Source organism: Pseudophryne corroboree, chromosome 6 (assembly GCF_028390025.1).
Source record: "Pseudophryne corroboree isolate aPseCor3 chromosome 6, aPseCor3.hap2, whole genome shotgun sequence".
Lineage (NCBI taxonomy): Eukaryota > Metazoa > Chordata > Amphibia > Anura > Myobatrachidae > Pseudophryne > Pseudophryne corroboree.
This window is the reverse complement of record NC_086449.1, coordinates 115,121,162-115,140,803: the sequence shown is the minus strand read 5'-3', so window position 1 is coordinate 115,140,803 and position 19,642 is coordinate 115,121,162. Positions and strand designations below refer to the sequence as shown.

General features: G+C 44.6%; 1 protein-coding gene across 7 annotated transcripts in view; it reads right to left on the bottom strand.

Annotated features, from left to right (window-relative positions):
* Positions 1-19,642, bottom strand: part of ADGRE5 (adhesion G protein-coupled receptor E5) — a 295,974-nt gene that overhangs the window by 84,924 nt on the left and 191,408 nt on the right. For all 7 annotated transcript variants that reach the window (XM_063931714.1, XM_063931719.1, XM_063931718.1 and 4 more), the window contains 2 exons: positions 16,512-16,634; positions 8,004-8,162 (listed from right to left, as the gene is read on the bottom strand). In XM_063931714.1, the coding sequence (XP_063787784.1) occupies positions 8,004-8,162; positions 16,512-16,634 (282 nt within the window). The remainder of the gene's footprint in view (positions 1-8,003; positions 8,163-16,511; positions 16,635-19,642) is intronic.

Below are 19,642 nucleotides of genomic sequence, written 5' to 3'. Positions count from 1 at the left end.
TTGATATGCAGAAAATGCAGATATAATTAAATATATCTATAGCTTCCGGATCCGGAAGTGAACAAGCCCATAGGGGTGAAACGCGTCTTCCACAGGGGGGTCCGTTCCTTAACACTCTCATGGCACCATCTCTTCTCACCTGACGAAGTTCTGACCTGCTTACCTGGTTTGAGGATCCGTAAGCCCTATCTATTGTGTGGATGCGTCCCACAAATAGCCACATTACAGCTATAGATATATTTAATTATATCTGCATTTTCTGCATATCAAAGTGATTTAAATGCATAAATTATTTAATTAATAATGCTTAATGGGTGAATGTCTTTTGGGAAAATGTCACGGCATCTACAGTTCGCACGGGTGTCCGAATTCCGCTGATGACTCCGCGCATTTGCATATTTGGTCTCGATTTAAGAGAGTGCCTCTCAATGCACTCCTATCTTTATGTAACCATTGTTCTAGCATTGGCCTGGGTATGTATCGCTAGTACTTGGATGGCGCAGGCTCCCACGTCGTCTGCTGAATGGGTTGCTCTTGTGAATGCTACTCTTTCCCATGAACGCTTTATGTATACTAAGCGAAACTCACTACTGAAATGTGATAAGATATGGGGTTTTTGGAGGAACTCTCAATATTTTATTGACCCCTCACTTTAAGTGATGGTTGTAAGTACTGTCTACAGTGGTGTGTTGCTCCTGGCGTGGACCGGCTGACTCTCCACTCCCTTCCCCCTTCACGCAATATAGCATGCATTTTGTTCTTTTTGCTCTCTCCTATAATTGTATATGATTATCCTGGAAAATGAAGTGGATGATGCTTGATATCCACACTATATTATTACTGTACAATGGAATAATTTGAAAAGCACAAATTTGATTTTGTAATGGTTTAATTGATATGTTTATTGTTATGTTTTTTTGTTTTGTTTTTTATTTTATGTTTTTTCCTCTCTTTTGGAAAACAATAAAAAAACACTTGATTCAAACAAAAAAAAAATACTGATAATTTGTTTTAAATATCTTCTTTACATTATTCTAATAATTTTTATAGGCCAAATTCTGGAGTAAAAAGTCTATGGCAGGTGAGGCAGTGCCTCACCTGTGTATCCTTTCCACAGATCTCTAATCAAAACTCACCAGATTTCCAGGAGTTTATAATGCTGCACCTGTGTATAATGCCCAGATGTACCCTTTGGCTCATATATTGCATGTAAATCTGGCTCTGGGGTTAGCCAGTGCCTCCTGAGCCATTTAGCTCACCGCACGTCCCTGATATTTAGGTATTGTGGTGCTTCTCACATGAAAAAATAGATATCACCGTGTAATAGAATCCTCCATAAGTAGGCACATCTCTGTTTCAGAGATTCATAATTCTGCACAGTAACTAATTAACAGTTATACAGCACCAAAAATCGTGAAGCTTTTGGGTCCAACATGACACAGTTATACACTGGTGCTGGCTCTTCTTTCATCCGCCGTCTGCTCTTAGATGATGGTGGATAGTAGAAAGGACCTGTTCCCTGAGAGCTCTACTATACTATCTACATGACCCACTCATAAGGCCTTCATTTGCACTGATTAGAATCTGACTGATCACCATTACACTTATAATACACGTGCTCAGCCTGGCTTTTGTGTTTTTGTGGCAGCATAATCTGTGTGGACCTACTACTGGACTCCTAGCTACTACTACTGGATTGGCCCATCTGGCCATCAGCCCTTCTGGCATTTGCCAGACCTGCCAGATGGCCAGCCCGGCCCTGTTCTAGAAGCACTATATTAAAGTTGTAGAACATTATGGGATTAGTGCAAATGTGATAACATGCAGAATGATAAAGTGATATATATGCCAGCAGTATGCGCATTCCTATGATCAACTGCATCCCTATAAATTAGTGATGTGCACCGGAAATTTTTCGGGTTTTGTGTTTTGGTTTTGGGTTCGGTTCCGCGGCCGTGTTTTGGATTCGGACGCGTTTTGGCAAAACCTCACCGAAATTTTTTTGTCGGATTCGGGTGTTTTTAAAAAAAAAAAACCTAAAAAACAGCTTAAATCATAGAATTTGGGGGTCATTTTGATCCCATAGTATTATTAACCTCAATAACCATAATTTCCACTCATTTTCAGTCTATTCTGAACACCTCACAATATTATTTTTAGTCCTAAAATTTGCACCGAGGTCGCTGGATGGCTAAGCTAAGCGACACAAGTGGCCGACATAAACACCTGGCCCATCTAGGAGTGGCACTGCAGTGTCAGGCAGGATGGCCCTTCAAAAAAATTGTCCCCAAACAGCACATGATGCAAAGAAAAAAAGAGGCGCACCAAGGTCGCTGTGTGACTAAGCTAAGCGACACAAGTGGCCGACACAAACACCTGGCCCATCTAGGAGTGGCACTGCTGTGTCAGGCAGGATGGCCCTTCAAAAAAATTGTCCCCAAACAGCACATAAAAACAGAATTTAGGAGTGATTAACACCCCAGCTCCTGGCGCAAATATTTTAAGTATGTAATTTATTCAGTACACCAGCTGCACACATTAGAGGATTAGCAATATCCTCAGATAAGCACAAGGGAAAAAGGAAAACTAATGTATTGCGCTAGGTGCTCTGATTTTACTTAATAAAAAAATATAATAAAATAATAAATAACACTCTATAGTTGTGTGTCTGTTTTACTTCAAATTAACACACATGGAACTTGCTTACAAAAATAACAAAAGTATTTTAATAACATTTCATATACATAAATGGTATATACCAATATAGGATAGTTTAAAATCAATAAACTAAAACACACTGAGGGAATGCGCTTAAACTGTCTAGAACACAGATTAAATAATAGTGTCCATAGGTTGTAACAAGTGGACGGCTACAATGTATCGTATGAGTGCTACACAAGCGTGTCTCATCAATTTATTGCAGCTGCTGGAGCCTACTAGTTTGTGTATAGTGTCTCAGATCCTCTTGCTACTGGCGTTCCAGTGCAGAGGAATAATTTGCAGTATATTTACCCGGACAGCGGGATTCTCCGCGTATAGCGTATATTACCTAGAGGATATCCTTAAGGCATGCAGCCACTGCGTCCGCCGCTTGCACTATTCTTGGTGCAGTGAGGATCTCTGTCCTGGCAGGCGGATAAGGAACCTTCAGGTGTCAACGGTCAGCAGGTTGATTCAGGTAATACTTCGATTTTGCAGGGAGAAAACCTTAAATGTGAAGCCACAGCGTCTAGCCGCTAGCACTATCCGCGGTACAGGAGAAGTCTCTGTCCTGGCAAAGCGGGTGGGCGCTTATGTGGCCGCTGTTCCGATCAGCAAATTTCTGTAATTATGGTTACCTCCACAAGGATGTCCGTATGTACCAAACACAGATTGTGGGCTCCAGTGATTGCACTCCAGTCAGTGTAGCCGTCAGTGTGTAAAACGGGAAGATGACGTCAACGCGTTTCGTCCCGTCACAGCTCGGGACTTCCTCAGGACTATAGGGCTTATCCCATCTTAGCCCTTATATAGCTCCCCTTCAGAACCGCCTCCATTATAATTAGAAGGTAATAAGAGACATCAGTGTGCTGACATTCTAATTCTAATTGGATTGACAATACATTGTAAAAACTACAAAAAGCACAATAAGCAAGTTCCATGTATTAGCTGATGGTATCTGTCATTAAATATATATATATATATATATATATATATATATATATATATATATATATATATATATATATATATATATATATGGCAACGGACCCATAATAGATTTATTTATATCTTCAAAATTAAACGTAAAAAAATAATAATAATAATAATAATGATAAGCAAAAAATAAAATAAATAAAAATTAAATAAAAATAAAAAAGTGAAAAATGTATATTTAAAAATGTATATTTTAAAATATTTATTACTAATATTAAATTTCATAACTAAATAATTATTTAATTAATTAGCTCAATTCAAATAAATCAAATAATAATCTAAAATTGAAAATTGATGATAAAATGAATGATGAAATTCGTTTCAATAATACACAGATTAATAATAATATTATAATAATAATACTCTAAATGAGGTTATGTCTAATATCACTATCATCCTCTGAACTGAATATAAAATTATATAATGTTAATAACATAACCATATTCGCATTATTACTCCCTGAAATGACCCACTACTACCATAGTTCCCTGTATTTAATCCAGACAGGTATAATCAATAGCTTCGTTGAGCCCTTTTGGACTCAGAGTGTCTAGTTTAAATATCCATGCGGACTCACCTATACATAACTGACGAAATCTATTCCCCCCCCTTCTAGTGTGACAGTACTGTTCTACTACCAATAGGGACAACCCCTTAGGGTCCCCATTATGATATCTAGTAAAGTGTCGAGAGACATTGTGTTTAATAGATTTATTAATAATATTACACCTATGTTCTCTAAAACGACTTTTGACAGATCTAATAGTCCTGCCAACATACTGTAGTTGGCAGGGGCACTGGAGAACATATACAGAATATGTAGATTCACAATTTAAATATTGTTTAATAGGAAAACTGACTCCACTGCTATTGGAGATAACATTAGTTGATCCATTTCTCATGTAGCTACATGTGAGACAAATTGATTTATTACATCTATAACTCCCTAGTGGTCTAGATGGCAGCCAAGATTTAGAGACTTCATTACAGTGTGTAGGTTTCACCGGTCTCAGGTCGCTAGGCGCTAATAAATTCCCTAGATTGGTATTCTTCTTATAAATTATCCTTGGTTTAGCGCCAATATGTTTATTCAATAGCAGGTCCTGTTTTAAAATTTCAAAGTTATTGTTCACAATTCTTCTTATTCTACTGGATTTTGAATTGTATTTTGATATGAACTTAACCTCTTCTAGTAAACTAGGGTCACAGTTCAACGTTGCTGATTCAATGACCACCGGGGGATTAAGTGGATCGTTAGTCCGTAGAGTTTCACTCTGAGGACCTAGTGACTTTGATGGTAAAATTGACAACCTAGCTTCCTCTAGTAACTTATGAGGATAGCCTCTTCTTTCAAAGTGACTGACCATAGTCCTTGATTGTTCGGTAAAGTCTTCATCTCGTGTACAATTTCTTCTTATACGCATTAATTGGTTTTTAGGTATGTTATTAATCCATGGTTTAAAATGGGCACTTTCATAATGTAAGTAGTTACTAGTCCCTACTGGTTTAGTGTAATAGATATAATAACATCATCTTTAACTGAGAAAGTCACATCCAGATAATTAATTATATTGTAATCAAAAGTGTGCGTGAACGTAAGATTATAAGTGTTATTATTTAGAAAGTTAACGAAATCCTGTGCTAGTGTGGAACCCCCTTTCCAAATGATAAATAAATCATCGATATATCGGCCATAGAGGACCAGGTTTTCTCTATATGGGCCGCTCCATATATACTCCTCCTCGAAGCGGCCCATATAGAGATTCGCAAAGCTTGGTGCAAACCTGGTCCCCATGGCCGTACCTTGTGCCTGTAAATAATAAGTGTCCCCAAATAAAAAATAATTGTGAGTAAGAATAAACAGGATGGACTGAATTATAAACTCACGTCGCTCAATTGACAGATTATGATCTTTAGTTAGATAATAATTAGCTGCATCAATACCAGCTGTATGCGGGATATTAGTATAGAGAGCCTGGACATCAAGGGTGAGAAAACCCCACCCCTCGGCCCAGGATTTCCCCACCGCTTTTTGCAAGATATGTTTAGTATCCTTGATGTGTGACTGTAAATTGGCAACGTGATTCTGTAAGTGTACATCCATCCAAACAGCACATGATGCAAAGAAAAAAAGAGGCGCACCACATGTATAGAATGTAGATGGATAGTATACTTAATGACGACACAGAGGTAGGTACAGCAGTGGCCTTCCGTACCGTACTGCTATATATAGTATACTGGTGGTCACTGTGTCGGCAAACTGCAAAACTAAAATGCACCACAGGTATAGAATGTAGATGGATAGTATACTTAATGGATGACGAGTGACAACACAGAGGTAGGTACAGCAGTGGCCTACCGTACTGCTATATATAGTATACTGGTGGACACTGTCAGCAAACTGCTAAACTAGTCTAAAATGCACCACAGGTATACAATGTAGATGGATAGTATACTTAAAGGATGACGAGTGACGACACAGAGGTAGGTACAGCAGTGGCCTACCGTACTGCTATATATAGTATACTGGTGGACACTGTCAGCAAACTGCTAAACTAGTCTAAAATGCACCACAGGTATACAATGTAGATGGATAGTATACTTAATGGATGACGAGTGACGACACAGAGGTAGTTACAGCAGTGGCCTACCGTACTGCTATATATAGTATACTGGTGGACACTGTCAGCAAACTGCTAAACTAGTCTAAAATGCACCACAGGTATACAATGTAGATGGATAGTATACTTAATGGATGACGAGTGACGACACAGAGGTAGGTACAGCAGTGGCCTACCGTACTGCTATAGTATACTGGTGGACACTGTCAGCAAACTGCTAAACTAGTCTAAAATGCACCACAGGTATACAATGTAGATGGATAGTATACTTAATGGATGACGAGTGACGACACAGAGGTAGGTACAGCAGTGGCCTACCGTACTGTACTCCTCCTATATAATATTAATTATACTGGTGGTCCCCAGTCCCCACAATAAAGCAGCACACTGTGAGCACAGATATGGAGTGTTTTTCAGGCAGACAACGTATACTGGTGGTCACTGTCAGCAAAACTGTGCACTGTACTCCTGCTATAGCTGCTCCCCAGTCCCCACAATTAAGCAGTGTGAACACTCAGCACAGATATATCATGCAGCACACTGAGCACAGATATGGTATGGAGCGTTTTTTTCAGGCAGAGAACGGATAAAAACTGGTGGTCACTTATCAGCAAAACTCTGCACTGTACTCCTAACAGCTGCTCCCCAATCCTCCCCACAATTAAGCAATAAAAAACAACCAATCAAGTCAACTGTGTTCTACAATAAACGGAGAGGACGCCAGCCACGTCCTCTCCCTATCATCTCCAATGCACGAGTGAAAATGGCGGTGACGCGCGGCTGCTTATATAGAATCCGAATCTCGCGAGAATCCGACAGCGGGATGATGACGTTCGGGCGCGCTCGGGTTAGCCGAGCAAGGCGGGAAGGTTCGAACCTGCCTCGGACCCGTGTAAAATGGGTGAAGTTCGGGGGGGTTCGGTTTCTCGGAAACCGAACCCGCTCATCACTACTATAAATCCAAGCATTTTGGTCCTGATACAGGTCCCAACACAACTTGAAATAAGGTCACAAAGTACTTGAGGTAATGTCAATGGCTAGTACTTTGCACATGCACCAGACCTGTACCGCGCATGTGCAGGATGCACTATGGCTGCAGACATCAAGTAGTCAACAGTCTACAGCCGCTTGCTAAAATGGAGGCCTGTTGTCTTCATTTTGGGGATCTTTCAAGAGAGATTTCCTGGCCTCTTGGTAGGAGCAGCAGCGACCAGCATGTGTGACCCCATGGGACATGCAGCTGGCCGACAGTGGTGCAGGTGATCCAGTGCTGCGTCCTCGGATGCAGCACTGAATCACAAATGCATGCAGAAAGCACCTACTTGTTCCAGACGCTTCTTTCTGCATTACCATATCTGTGCATCTCCAACCACATCTGAATCAGGCCCTGAGTTTGTACAGAGGTGCCTCTAGTCACAGATTGGGGCTCGGTGGACAATTTAGGGGCAAAATGTGTTCTGTGCCTCCACTAGTTTTTTTTTTTAAATAAATTTTTATATGACACCACTCTGCAACATAGACTGACAAAGCAATTTCTTCTTCTTCCAGCAGTTCCTCTGATCATAATGATTGATTTCCTTGCACATACACAATGGTTAATGATATAATACAATGTGATATATTAATTTGTAACATACAATGTAATTTTTAGGTCATGTAAATGTCTTCTTCTCTTTGCTCACTCACCTGTGCACACATTCTCAGCTTTATTACCAGTAGGACAGAATTGTGTTTCATTTCCTCTTCGGGTGCCACTAAAACACTCACAGAAATAGCCGCCTCGCAGGTTCCTACATTTTGTGAAAGCGCCACATTTGTTACTTCCATCGCGGCACTCCTGTATGTCTGGAAAAGAGAGTGAACACTCTGACATAGCAATATATAATGTGGGCCAGATCACAAATAGAATTTTGCAATTACAAGTTGAGTCTCCAATCTCCAAAATGCTTGGGACCAGAAGCATTTCGGATATTGGAATATTTTGGTATTTGGAATACTGCCAGCGGGTGTTGCAGGTGTCTGCAGGTGGGGGTCTGATGGGTATCACTGGGGGTCTAGCACGTGTCGCAGGGTGTCCGGTTGATGTTGTGGGGGTGTCATGGGGGTCTGGCAGGTGTCACTGGGTGTCTGGTGTGTGTTACGGGTGGGGAAGGGGGCGGCGGATGTTGCGGAGTTCCGGCAGGTGACACGGGGGACCGGCGGGTGTTGCAGGTGGTCCAGCAAGTGCTGTGGTGGTCTGGCAGGTATCACAGATGTGTCTGGTGGGGTGGAGAAGATGGGAATGTCTGCAAAGCCATGCCCACGCCACCAGTCATTGACCACTGACACTAGGTCACGTCATGATGTCACGGCTGTCTAAAATATTCCAGTTTTTGGAATATTTAGGTTCTTAGAATTGCGGTCATGGGATACTCGACCTGTATATACAGTAGTTACAGAGTTATTAAAGTTGGAAAAAGCCAAAAAAATCAATTAAACCAAAACCTTCTGTGTGACAGGTGCTAATTGTGTCTCATAAGGGAAAAAAATCCCTCCTGGTCACAAAAGTGGCATTCAGATACATTCCCTAGATCAAAAACATTTCCTGGTTCAGTTAATTCTATTGAATAATGACAAGTACAGTAAAATTACAAGTTTTTTTGTTAGAAAGGTATCCAATCAGTTTTTAATTCATGTTGGTAAATTTATCATAACAACAACCTTATGGGCCTTATGCAATAGCCTGCAAGAAGACACAAGCACAATTCTGGCAAGTTCACATTTTTTTTTAAAGCAGCGATAGTTAAAAATGTAAAACCAGGTTAGCTAGTTGCCATCACATCTGAGCCATTCAATGATTACACTGTACGCATGAGCAGAGCATCTGTAGCTACACGCCACATCCGGGTGTCTGCAGCTGAATACAAGCTGGCAGCCATCGGATGGGCATTGGAAAGCAGCATCTGATGGCTGGCAATCATCGCAAATCCACTATTCAATGGAAGAATCATTTCCATCAGATCCGGAACATTGATGGTTGCTAACCACCGGTTTCCAAAGTCCATCCCTAGAAGTAGTTGAGCTGTAAACTGGAGTGATGGAAACTGCTGGTGAAAAGCAAGAGACACTGAGCCTAATTCAGACCTGATCGCAAAAGCAAAATCTTTCTCTAATGGGCAAAACCATGTGCACTGCAGGTGGGGCAGATATAACATGTGCCTTGATAAATATAGATCTTGTAAATTCTGCAAGTGCACGATAATGTACCAGATTAATAACAACAATGGCCCTCATTCCGAGTCGTTCGCTCGGTAATTTTCTTCGCATCGCAGCGTTTTTCCGCTTAGTGCGCATGCGCAATGTTCGCACTGCGACTGCGCCAAGTAATTTTGCTATGAAGATAGTTTTTTTACTCACGGCTTTTTCTTCGCTCCGGCGATCGTAGTGTGATTGACAGGAAATGGGTGTTACTGGGCGGAAACACGGCGTTTTATGGGCGTGTGGATAAAAACGCTACCGTTTCTGGAAAAAACGTGGGAGTGGCTGGAGAAACGGAGGAGTGTCTGGGCGAACGCTGGGTGTGTTTATGACGTCAAACCAGGAACGCCAAGCAGTGAACTGATCGCAGATGCCGAGTAAGTCTGAAGCTACTCTGAAACTGCTAAGTAGTCTGTAATCGCAATATTGCGAATACATCGTTCGCAATTTTAAGAAGCTAAGATTCACTCCCAGTAGGCGGCGGCTTAGCGTGTGTAACTCTGCTAAAATCGCCTTGCGAGCGAACAACTCGGAATGAGGGCCAATGTACTGTAGAAAATGCACCTGGTAACATATGTATAATGTATAATTCACGTGCACAGTCTGAAACATGGGCCCTCATTCCGAGTTGTTCGCTCGATAGCAGATTTTAGCAGCATTGCACACGCTAGGCCGCCGCCCTCTGGGAGTGTATCTTAGTTTAGCAGATTAGCGGACGAAAGATTAGCAGAATTGCGAATAGAAAATTCTTAGCAGTTTCTGAGTAGCTCGAGACTTACTCCTACACTGCGATAAGCTCAGCCAGTTTCGTTCCTGGTTTGACGTCACAAACACGCCCTGCGTTCGGACAGCCACTCCCCCGTTTCTCCAGACACTCCCGCGTTTTATCGTGGCACGTCTGCGTTTTTCCGCACACTCCCAGAAAACGGTCAGTTTCCGCCCAGAAACACCCACTTCCTGTCAAGCACACTCCGATCACTTCAACAATGAAAATTCTTCGTTCGTACGTGAGTAAATCTACTAAGTTTTTTGCTAAAATACTTAGCGCATGCGCACTGCGTACCATCCGCATGCGCATTTTAGCCTTAATCGCTCCGTTGCGAAAATTGGCAACGAGCTAACAACTCGGAATGACCCCCATGATCCCTAGAGGAGGAAGTGTGCCCCCAGGCAGTGGGGCCCACTGGTGGATTTCCCTGTGGGCCCTGAAGCTAGAAGTTATCCAGCTAAATTGAGACAATGATACCAGTGTACACTATGTGCCTGATTCTGATTTTGAAGTAAAGCAAAAAAAGCAAGTAACTTTGCACAGTATCCTATTAGCCACGATGCTCTTTCGTCCAGTAAAAGAGGCTGGATATCACACTGCTTCACCGTTGTTCATTATCACGATATCATATTAGAGGCCATTTTTATCGGACAAAATTGGACCCGCTATCATGCGAAAGCACATGGGATCAGGGATAAGTCTCCGATCCCATGTATTTTCGCAGCTCCAGCTATCCGTTATCGCAGATTATGTTTCGGTGCCTGAGACACCCGAAGCATAGTCCCCAATAAGTGCCGGTATCGAGGGGAAAGGATGCCGGCATCAGGGCTAATTGGATAGCCCCCAGTGATCCTATTAGCAGCGGTAAAGTACTGTTGCTAATAAGATACCGCTCTTTGCACCTGGAACAAACCATGTTGTAATGCACGGGGTCAGTGGCTTAACTACTGCCCCCGCAGTCCTCGCGGTGGCTTGGGGGCGAGGGGCTGCGGGGGCGCCACTGACTTAGCACAGATTGACATGCGGACGAGCGTCCGCATGTCAATCTGCGGTCTCCTTCCCTCCGCTGCTGTGTTTGAGGGACACGGAGGGCACAGCGCGCGCCTCTCCCGTGTCCCTCCTGGCTCTCCGGCCGGTCTAATAAAGGAAGTGCCGTTCGTGAGCTCTGATTGGCTCACGAACCGGCACTTCCTTTATTAGACCGGCCGGAGAGCCAGGAGGGACACGGGAGAGGCGCGCGCTGTGCGCTCCGTGTCCCTCCAACACAAAGGAGCTGGGGGGGGGGGGAGCAGGCACTGTGGGGGAATATCTGGCACTGGGGGCATATACCTGGCACTGTGGGGGAATATCTGGCACTGGGGGCATATACCTGGCACTGTGGGGGAATATCTGGCACTGGGGGAAGCAGGCACTGAGGGGGCATATGTGGCACTGTGGGGGAATATCTGGCACTGGGGGCATATATCTGGCACTGTGGGGGAATATCTGGCACTGGGGGGAGCAGGCACTGAGGGGGTATATGTGGCACTGTGGGGGAATATCTAGCACTGGGGGCATATACCTGGCACTGTGGGGAAATATCTGGCACTGAGGGGGCATATGTGGCACTGTGGGGGAATATCTGGCACTGGTGGCATGTACCTGGCACTGTGGGGGAATATCTGGGACTGGGGGGAGCAGGCACTGGGGGGGCATATGTGGCACTGTGGGGGAATATCTGGCACTGGGGGCATATACTTGGCACTGTGGGGGAATATCTGGCACTGGGGGGAGCAGGCACTGAGGGGGCATATGTGGCACTGTGGGGGAATATCTGGCACTGGGGGCATATACCTGGCACTGTGGGGGAATATCTGGCACTGAGGGGGTATATGTGGCACTGTGGGGGAATATCTGGCACTGGGGGCATATGTGGCACGGGGGGGGGGGGTATATTTGGCACTGGGGGCATGTACCTGGCACTGTGGGGGAATATCTGGGACTGGGGGCATATACCTGGCACTGTGGGGGAATATCTGGCACTGGGGGCATATGTGGCACAGGGGGGCTATATTTGGCACTGGGGGCATGTACCTGGCACTGTGGGGGAATATCTGACACTGGGGGCATATGTGGCACTGGGGGGTATATTTGGCACTGGGGGCATGTACCTGGCACTGTGGGGGAATATCTGGTACTGGGGGCATATGTGGCACTGGGAGCACGGCCCTAGCAACAAGCACTACCCCCTAGCAACGAGCATGACACCCAGTGCATGAAACCCCTGCCAACGAGCATGACACCCTGAGCATGAAAATCCCTGGCACCGTGCATGGAACCAAGAGCATGAAACCCCTGGCAACGAGCAGGTAATTTAAAAGTAATTAGAAGCCTTACTGTAGAACTTAATGTGTAATGGGCATTACGGTGTGTGGCATAATGTATCACGGACATTGCGGTGTGTGTCATAATGTGTCAGGCATTACGGTGTGTTGTATACTATATCACGGGCAGTGTGGTATGTGGTATAATGTCTCAGGATCATTGTGGTGTGTGTTATACTGTGTCACAGACATTGTATGTGCTATAATGTATCAGGGGCATTGCAGTGTGTAGCATAATGTATAACGGGCATTGCGATTCCTGTCATAATGTGTCACAGGCAATACGGTGTGTGGCATTATGTGTCGGGGGCATTACAGTGTGTGCATATTGTGTCATGTGCATTATTGTGTGTGGCATAATGTCTGAGGGCCTTTGCAGTATGTGGCATAATGTATACTGGGCATTACTATAAGGAGGAAAAATTACAAATAATGTAAGGGGCATGAATCAGGATTATTTTTCTTTCCTGTGGTGGCTAACGTCTGGGTGTGCAGGTTGCAAAACTGGGGTATAAGGTAGTCTTTTCCTGCAATGCGACGTCCCTTTATGCGAAGCCACGCCCATTTAAACGAAGCCACGCCCCCTTTTGGCAGTGCGCGCACGTTTGTCCTTTTACTAGTGCCAACTATGGGGGGGGGGGGAAGGGGGGCGCCAAATAATTTTTTGGCTTGGGGGAGAAAAATTTTTAGTTACGCCACTGCACGGGGTGCAAATACATTTATATTTTTTCTGTGCGGGGTAAATACTGACTGCTTTTGCATGATCACAAATGTTAGACAGCTATATTTTTACACTGCAATTTATATTTCAGTTTGGACACACCACACCCAAGTCTAACTCTCTGTGCACCTATTACATCCGCCCCTCCTGCAGTGCAACATGGTTTTGCCCAGATGCACAGTTACTGGCTTTTTTTTTTTCTTTACTTCCAAATTAGAATCAGACCCAGTGTATATCTATAGCAGTGACTGAGAAAGCTGGAGGTAAGCATATGGGGGGTCATTCCGAGTTGTTCGCTCGCAAGCTGCTTTTAGCAGCTTTGCACACGCTAAGCCGCCGCCTACTGGGAGTGAATCTTAGCTTATCAAAATTGCGAACGAAAGATTAGCAGAATTGCGAATAGACACTTCTTAGCAGTTTCTGAGTAGCTCCAGACTTACTCGGCATCTGCGATCAGTTCAGTCAGTTTCGTTCCTGGTTTGACGTCACAAACACACCCAGCGTTCGGCCAGACACTCCTCCGTTTCTCCAGCCACTCCCGCGTTTTTCCCAGAAACGGTAGCGTTTTTTCGCACACACCCATAAAATGGCCAGTTTCCGCCCAGAAACACCCACTTCCTGTCAATCACATTACGATCACCAGAACGAAGAAAAAACCTCGTAATGCCGTGAGTAAAATACCTAACTGCATAGCAAATTTACTTGGCGCAGTCGCACTGCGGACATTGCGCATGCGCATTAGCGACTAATCACTTCGTTGCGAGAAAAAAATACCGAGCAAACAACTCGGAATGACCCCCATGGTGCCTGATTGTGTGTCAAACACAAGTGTAATTACAGATGAATCTCATGGAATTCAGCATACTGTGCATGCTCTGCAAAAACATTCACCAGTGTCAGACAAGGCAAACGCACATGGATGGAGATTGCAAGTGCAGATGGATTGATCAGTCCATTGATGAAGCTATCTTTCTTTGAAATGGGTGTTATTGGGTGACAACCATGTGGACGCACAGAACTGCTTCCCTGTTGGAAGTGTAATGGAAGTGTTGTGAGTGTGTAAGCCATCTGTGCTCAATAGTAGTATGCAGACTACTTTTGGGACATCTGTTTTACAGGGTTGCAGTTAAAATGCCAGCTGTCGGGATCCCGGCGTTCAGGACACCGACGCCGAAATCCCGACAGCTGACAATGCCGGCAGCCGGAATGCCGGCGCACCAGGGCTATTCCCACTCGAGGGTGTCCACAGCAAGCCCGCAAGGGGACTCTTAGCGTTCGACCCACTGTCTGGATATTGACAGCCGACATCCCGTCCGCCAGTAAAACGTATGTAATCCGTTTTATATGGGTCTTTTGCAGCATGTATGGGGTGGGTGCAATTCCTGATACAAATCTTGAAGGCTGCGGATGGGAAAAACTGTGGGCAGGATTACATTCCATATACAGATGCACAAATCTACAGTATACGCTGACTGATTATCGCATTCGTGTAAGGTAGCAAGGGGGCTGCAGAGGCTGTATAGAAAAGCATCCGCAAGGGTGGCTGATTTAGAATAAGGCCCATAGTATGCAGAAAGGGGGTGACCAATATTAACTGTAGAAACTGGAGCAGACTGTTACAGACAAAAAGAATATTTGTGTGGGGAAAATGGACACTGCACACTGCTCCATAGCTGAACTCTTATTCCATCCAGACAGACTCCATACCATACTTACCTACTGTGTGGCTGCTCCAGGTCACACAAGAGGGGGCGTGGTGATACATTTGCATAATTGTAGCCCCGCCCCTGCTCTGTAATGCCCACATTATTGGTATTGCGGAGCGGTGGGTGGGGCTACGATGACGCGAATTAGCACAATCGCGTCATCGCTCCGCCCCTTTTTTCTATTTAACAGGCTGAAAGTGGTGGGGGTGTGGGGTGCAGCGGGAGAAGTGCGGGGTGCGGCGGGGGAACGAGCGGGATGCGGGAGACTTGCCCCCTTCCCCGGGGGGCCGGGAGTGCCACCCTAATTTCGGGAGCCACTCGGCCTTTCCGGGAGAGTGGGCAAGTATGCTCCATACCCTGGTAACAGAAATGCATGGATCTTTAGGATTGGAAGTACAGTGGGACCAGACTGGCTGTGTAATTACATTGTGTTATGTAATGTAATGTATGCTATTGTTGATCGAACTATCTGTAATTCATTTTAGTTTGCTTAATGTTGAACATTTATATCTTACAAGTAATACTCAGCAGAATGCTGTTCCTGCCTCTGACCTACTCAGAGTGGCCCCATTCAGATGTGGTTGGAGGTGCTATCACTGCTGACTACATCCTAGAACGCAGTATCAGATCGTCTCCAACACCACGTGCCGGCTGCCTGGCCCAACTACCACAAGTCCCACACAGAGGCTAAGAAAAATCTGTCCTCTGACGGAGATCCTGGCCTCGCCCCTCCCCTGCAATGGTGGCGACATGCCTCCGTTTGGAGAATTAGAGGCCACTGCTGCCCCCTCCCCACACCCAAATGGCATCAGACTGTCAATCACTGACAGTCTGATGCCAATCTGCGCCCTTCATCGCAAGACTAATTAGAGTATGTGCAGAACGAGTCCTGCACATGTGCCAAGTATCGATAATCGGTACTTTGCAATGGACGCAGCACCTCCAACCACATATGAATGAGGGCCAGTGTTATCGATGTGGGGGTGGGTGCCTCTTGCCTCTCTGGGCGGTGGCTTCCTATAGCTGCCTACAAACCAGCATTCATACAGAGATCAACTACAGGTTAGTGCACACAGTGCCACGGTCTGCAGATTCTTGCTGCCTATGATTATCCCCCTATCCAGGGGTCAGCACACACTTTGTGTTCTCAGCCTCATAGACACAGACACTTCACTTTGTTACACATAATGACTATTGAGGTCCTTTTAGTTCTAAGTATGTATATGATTTCTTGTTGCCATACAATATGTATGTACATAATAACAGTATTTGTTTAAAATATGGTTTGTTTGTTTGTTTGTTTGTTTGTTTGTTTTGTTAAATCATTCCTGAATCTTCAGTGTAAACACAACCATATGACCTATAACCATTGTGCCTATAACCATACACGTTACTCACCTTCACAAGTGAATGTATTACCCCCATAATTTTTTTTGAATCCCTCCGTACAGCTACATTTTGATGTATTCAAGCAGCTTTCAGGTTCCGGTGGGCAAATATTATCACTACACTGCGTTCTGTCTGTAGGATGATAAAGGGAACAGAATAACATCATGCGTGTGTATATATTCACTTGCAATCCCCACCAGTTTCATGCATACAGATATTATTATATACTCAAATAGCAGCTATTATCTATTCAAAGTCATTTTTAACATTTAAAACATAGCACCTCACAGCACCTAGCATTTCGCCTCATGACTTTATTCAGATTTACATTTTTGTCCCCAGGCCATTAATCTGTGCTTCTGCTGCTATTGGTTGGCGCTACATAATCCACAACTTGCATTCCATCTGAAAATGAAATACAATACATAGGGCCTTATGTAATAGCCTACAGCAGTGGTTCCCAAACTGTGTGCCGTGGCTCCCTGGGGTGCCTCGGGACACTTACAGGGGTGCCTTGGATTGGTGGTCAAGGACCAATTCAAATTATTTATGGTCAATATAATAGGCAAAACTAGTGCTGGTGGCTGTCAGTCATACAATATGGAGACAAACAGAAGCAAATCTTGTCCCTCACCACACAATTGAGCCTAAGGATGACCTACAAATACAATTTACCTAAATTAATATTTCTTTCTAAATTTCTCAATAAGACATTTTTGGCCTAGGGGTGCTGTGAAAAAAATTCTGATACTCCAGGGCGCCGTGATTCAAAAAAGTTTGGAAATCACTGGCCTACAGGATGTGGTCGTGGGCACGATTCTTGCAAATTAACACGTTTTTTTCAAGCAATAATGTAAAAGGGAAAACCAACCCGGTTTTTAGTGCAAACCTAATAGCTGCATTTACTCCCATCAAAACCCACGTTACTGCTGATTTCTAATTAAATAGCTGAGTCTTTTGCCTGCAGTAAAAAGTTGCACAAACTAGTTTGTGGCTATTTGAAATTGTCCCTTAGGCATGCATGTTTTTTTTTTTAAACATGTTTTTATTGAACAAAACAGAAATTCACAGGGGTATACTTACTAAAGTGTTAATTTTAAAATGTGGAAAAGTTGCCCATAGCAACCAATCAGATTCTACTTATCATTTATATAGAACCTTCTACAAGAAAATAGACAGAATCTGATTGGTTGCTAGGGGCAACATCTCCACATTTGAAAACCTGCACTTTAGTAAATATAGCTCACCGAGTACAAATTACCAATACTTGCACAAGATAAAAACCAGGGGGAGCAGAATATCCACAAGTACAAAAAATATAAAATATAGCATATACTCATAGTCAGCATGTGTGACAGTGTAAACTGTACTACTAGACAGTATAGACGTACGGATTTTTTCTTCTCCTTGATATCTTAAGAGAACTTTTTTTTGTTACATATAAGAAGTAACCAACATCAACAATCAACAAATAGTGACATAAGATAAAAAGGCAATCAAACAAAACAAAAGAAACAAAAAGGAGGGGGAAGGGGGGTGGTATGTATCAAATACCCCTTTTCCACTATAGCACGGGTCGCAGCCGTGTCGCACGACACGGCTGTGACCCGTGCTACAGCCCACTTTCAGCAGCGCTCACCAACCCGGCATATTGCCGGGTTGGTGACGCTACTACTGATGTGGCAGGGGCGGCGCTGGGAGATCACATGGTCTCCCAGTGCCGCCCTCCCTATACACTGTGAACGGGAGCCATGTCGCCTCGACACGGCTTCTGTTCACACTAGACAGCTAGCCGGGTTGAACACGTGTTCAACCCGGCTAGCTACCCGGGTAGGATTCCCGGATCTCTTGATCCGGGAATTTGCCGGGGGACCCGTTTCCACTAGGGAAAAACACGGGTAAATGCGCGCCCCCGCGCATTTACCCATGTTTTAAGGAGCTAGTGGAAAAGGGGTATTAGTCCTCAAAGGGGGCAGCGAGAAACAAAGCCTCCCAACTGCCCCCCAACCGCGGGACACTGCGGCCCGCGGGTGGGACAGCGGGACAGACCCAAAAAAACGGGACTGTCCGCAAAAATCGGGACAGTTGGGAGGTATGTGCTGAGCAATGTGTTCTGAGCAAGAGGAGGGGGGGGGGAGAACGCGGGGGCCGCTCATTTCACCCAGCATTAAAATGAGCGATGTGCTAGATTGTGCTGCATGCAGGCCAGTCTAGCACCGGCAATAGCAATGCGCGGGGCCGCGCACCGCTATCACTGTGGGGCATACACACGGAGAGATCCGTGCTTAATTTCTAAGCAATCTAGTCAGATTGCTTAGAATTTAAGCATGGATCTCTCTGTGTGTACCCCCCTTACGTCCATCAGGCTACGTCTCGTCTAGATGGGGATAAGTACCCCTGTAAATCAACAAAAAATAAGAATTTACTTACCGATAATTCTATTTCTCGTAGTCCGTAGTGGATGCTGGGAACTCCGTAAGGACCATGGGGAATAGCGGCTCCGCAGGAGACTGGGCACAAAAGTAAAGCTTTAGGACTACCTGGTGTGCACTGGCTCCTCCCCCTATGACCCTCCTCCAAGCCTCAGTTAGGATACTGTGCCCGGACGAGCGTACACAATAAGGAAGGATTTTGAATCCCGGGTAAGACTCATACCAGCCACACCAATCACACCGTACAACCTGTGATCTGAACCCAGTTAACAGCATGATAACAGAGGAGCCTCTGAAAAGATGGCTCACAACAATAATAACCCGATTTTTGTAACAATAACTATGTACAAGTATTGCAGACAATCCGCACTTGGGATGGGCGCCCAGCATCCACTACGGACTACGAGAAATAGAATTATCGGTAAGTAAATTCTTATTTTCTCTGACGTCCTAGTGGATGCTGGGAACTCCGTAAGGACCATGGGGATTATACCAAAGCTCCCAAACAGGCGGGAGAGTGCGGATGACTCTGCAGCACCGAATGAGAGAACTCCAGGTCCTCCTCAGCCAGGGTATCAAATTTGTAGAATTTAGCAAACGTGTTTGCCCCTGACCAAGTAGCTGCTCGGCAAAGTTGTAAAGCCGAGACCCCTCGGGCAGCCGCCCAAGATGAGCCCACCTTCCTTGTGGAATGGGCTTTAACAGATT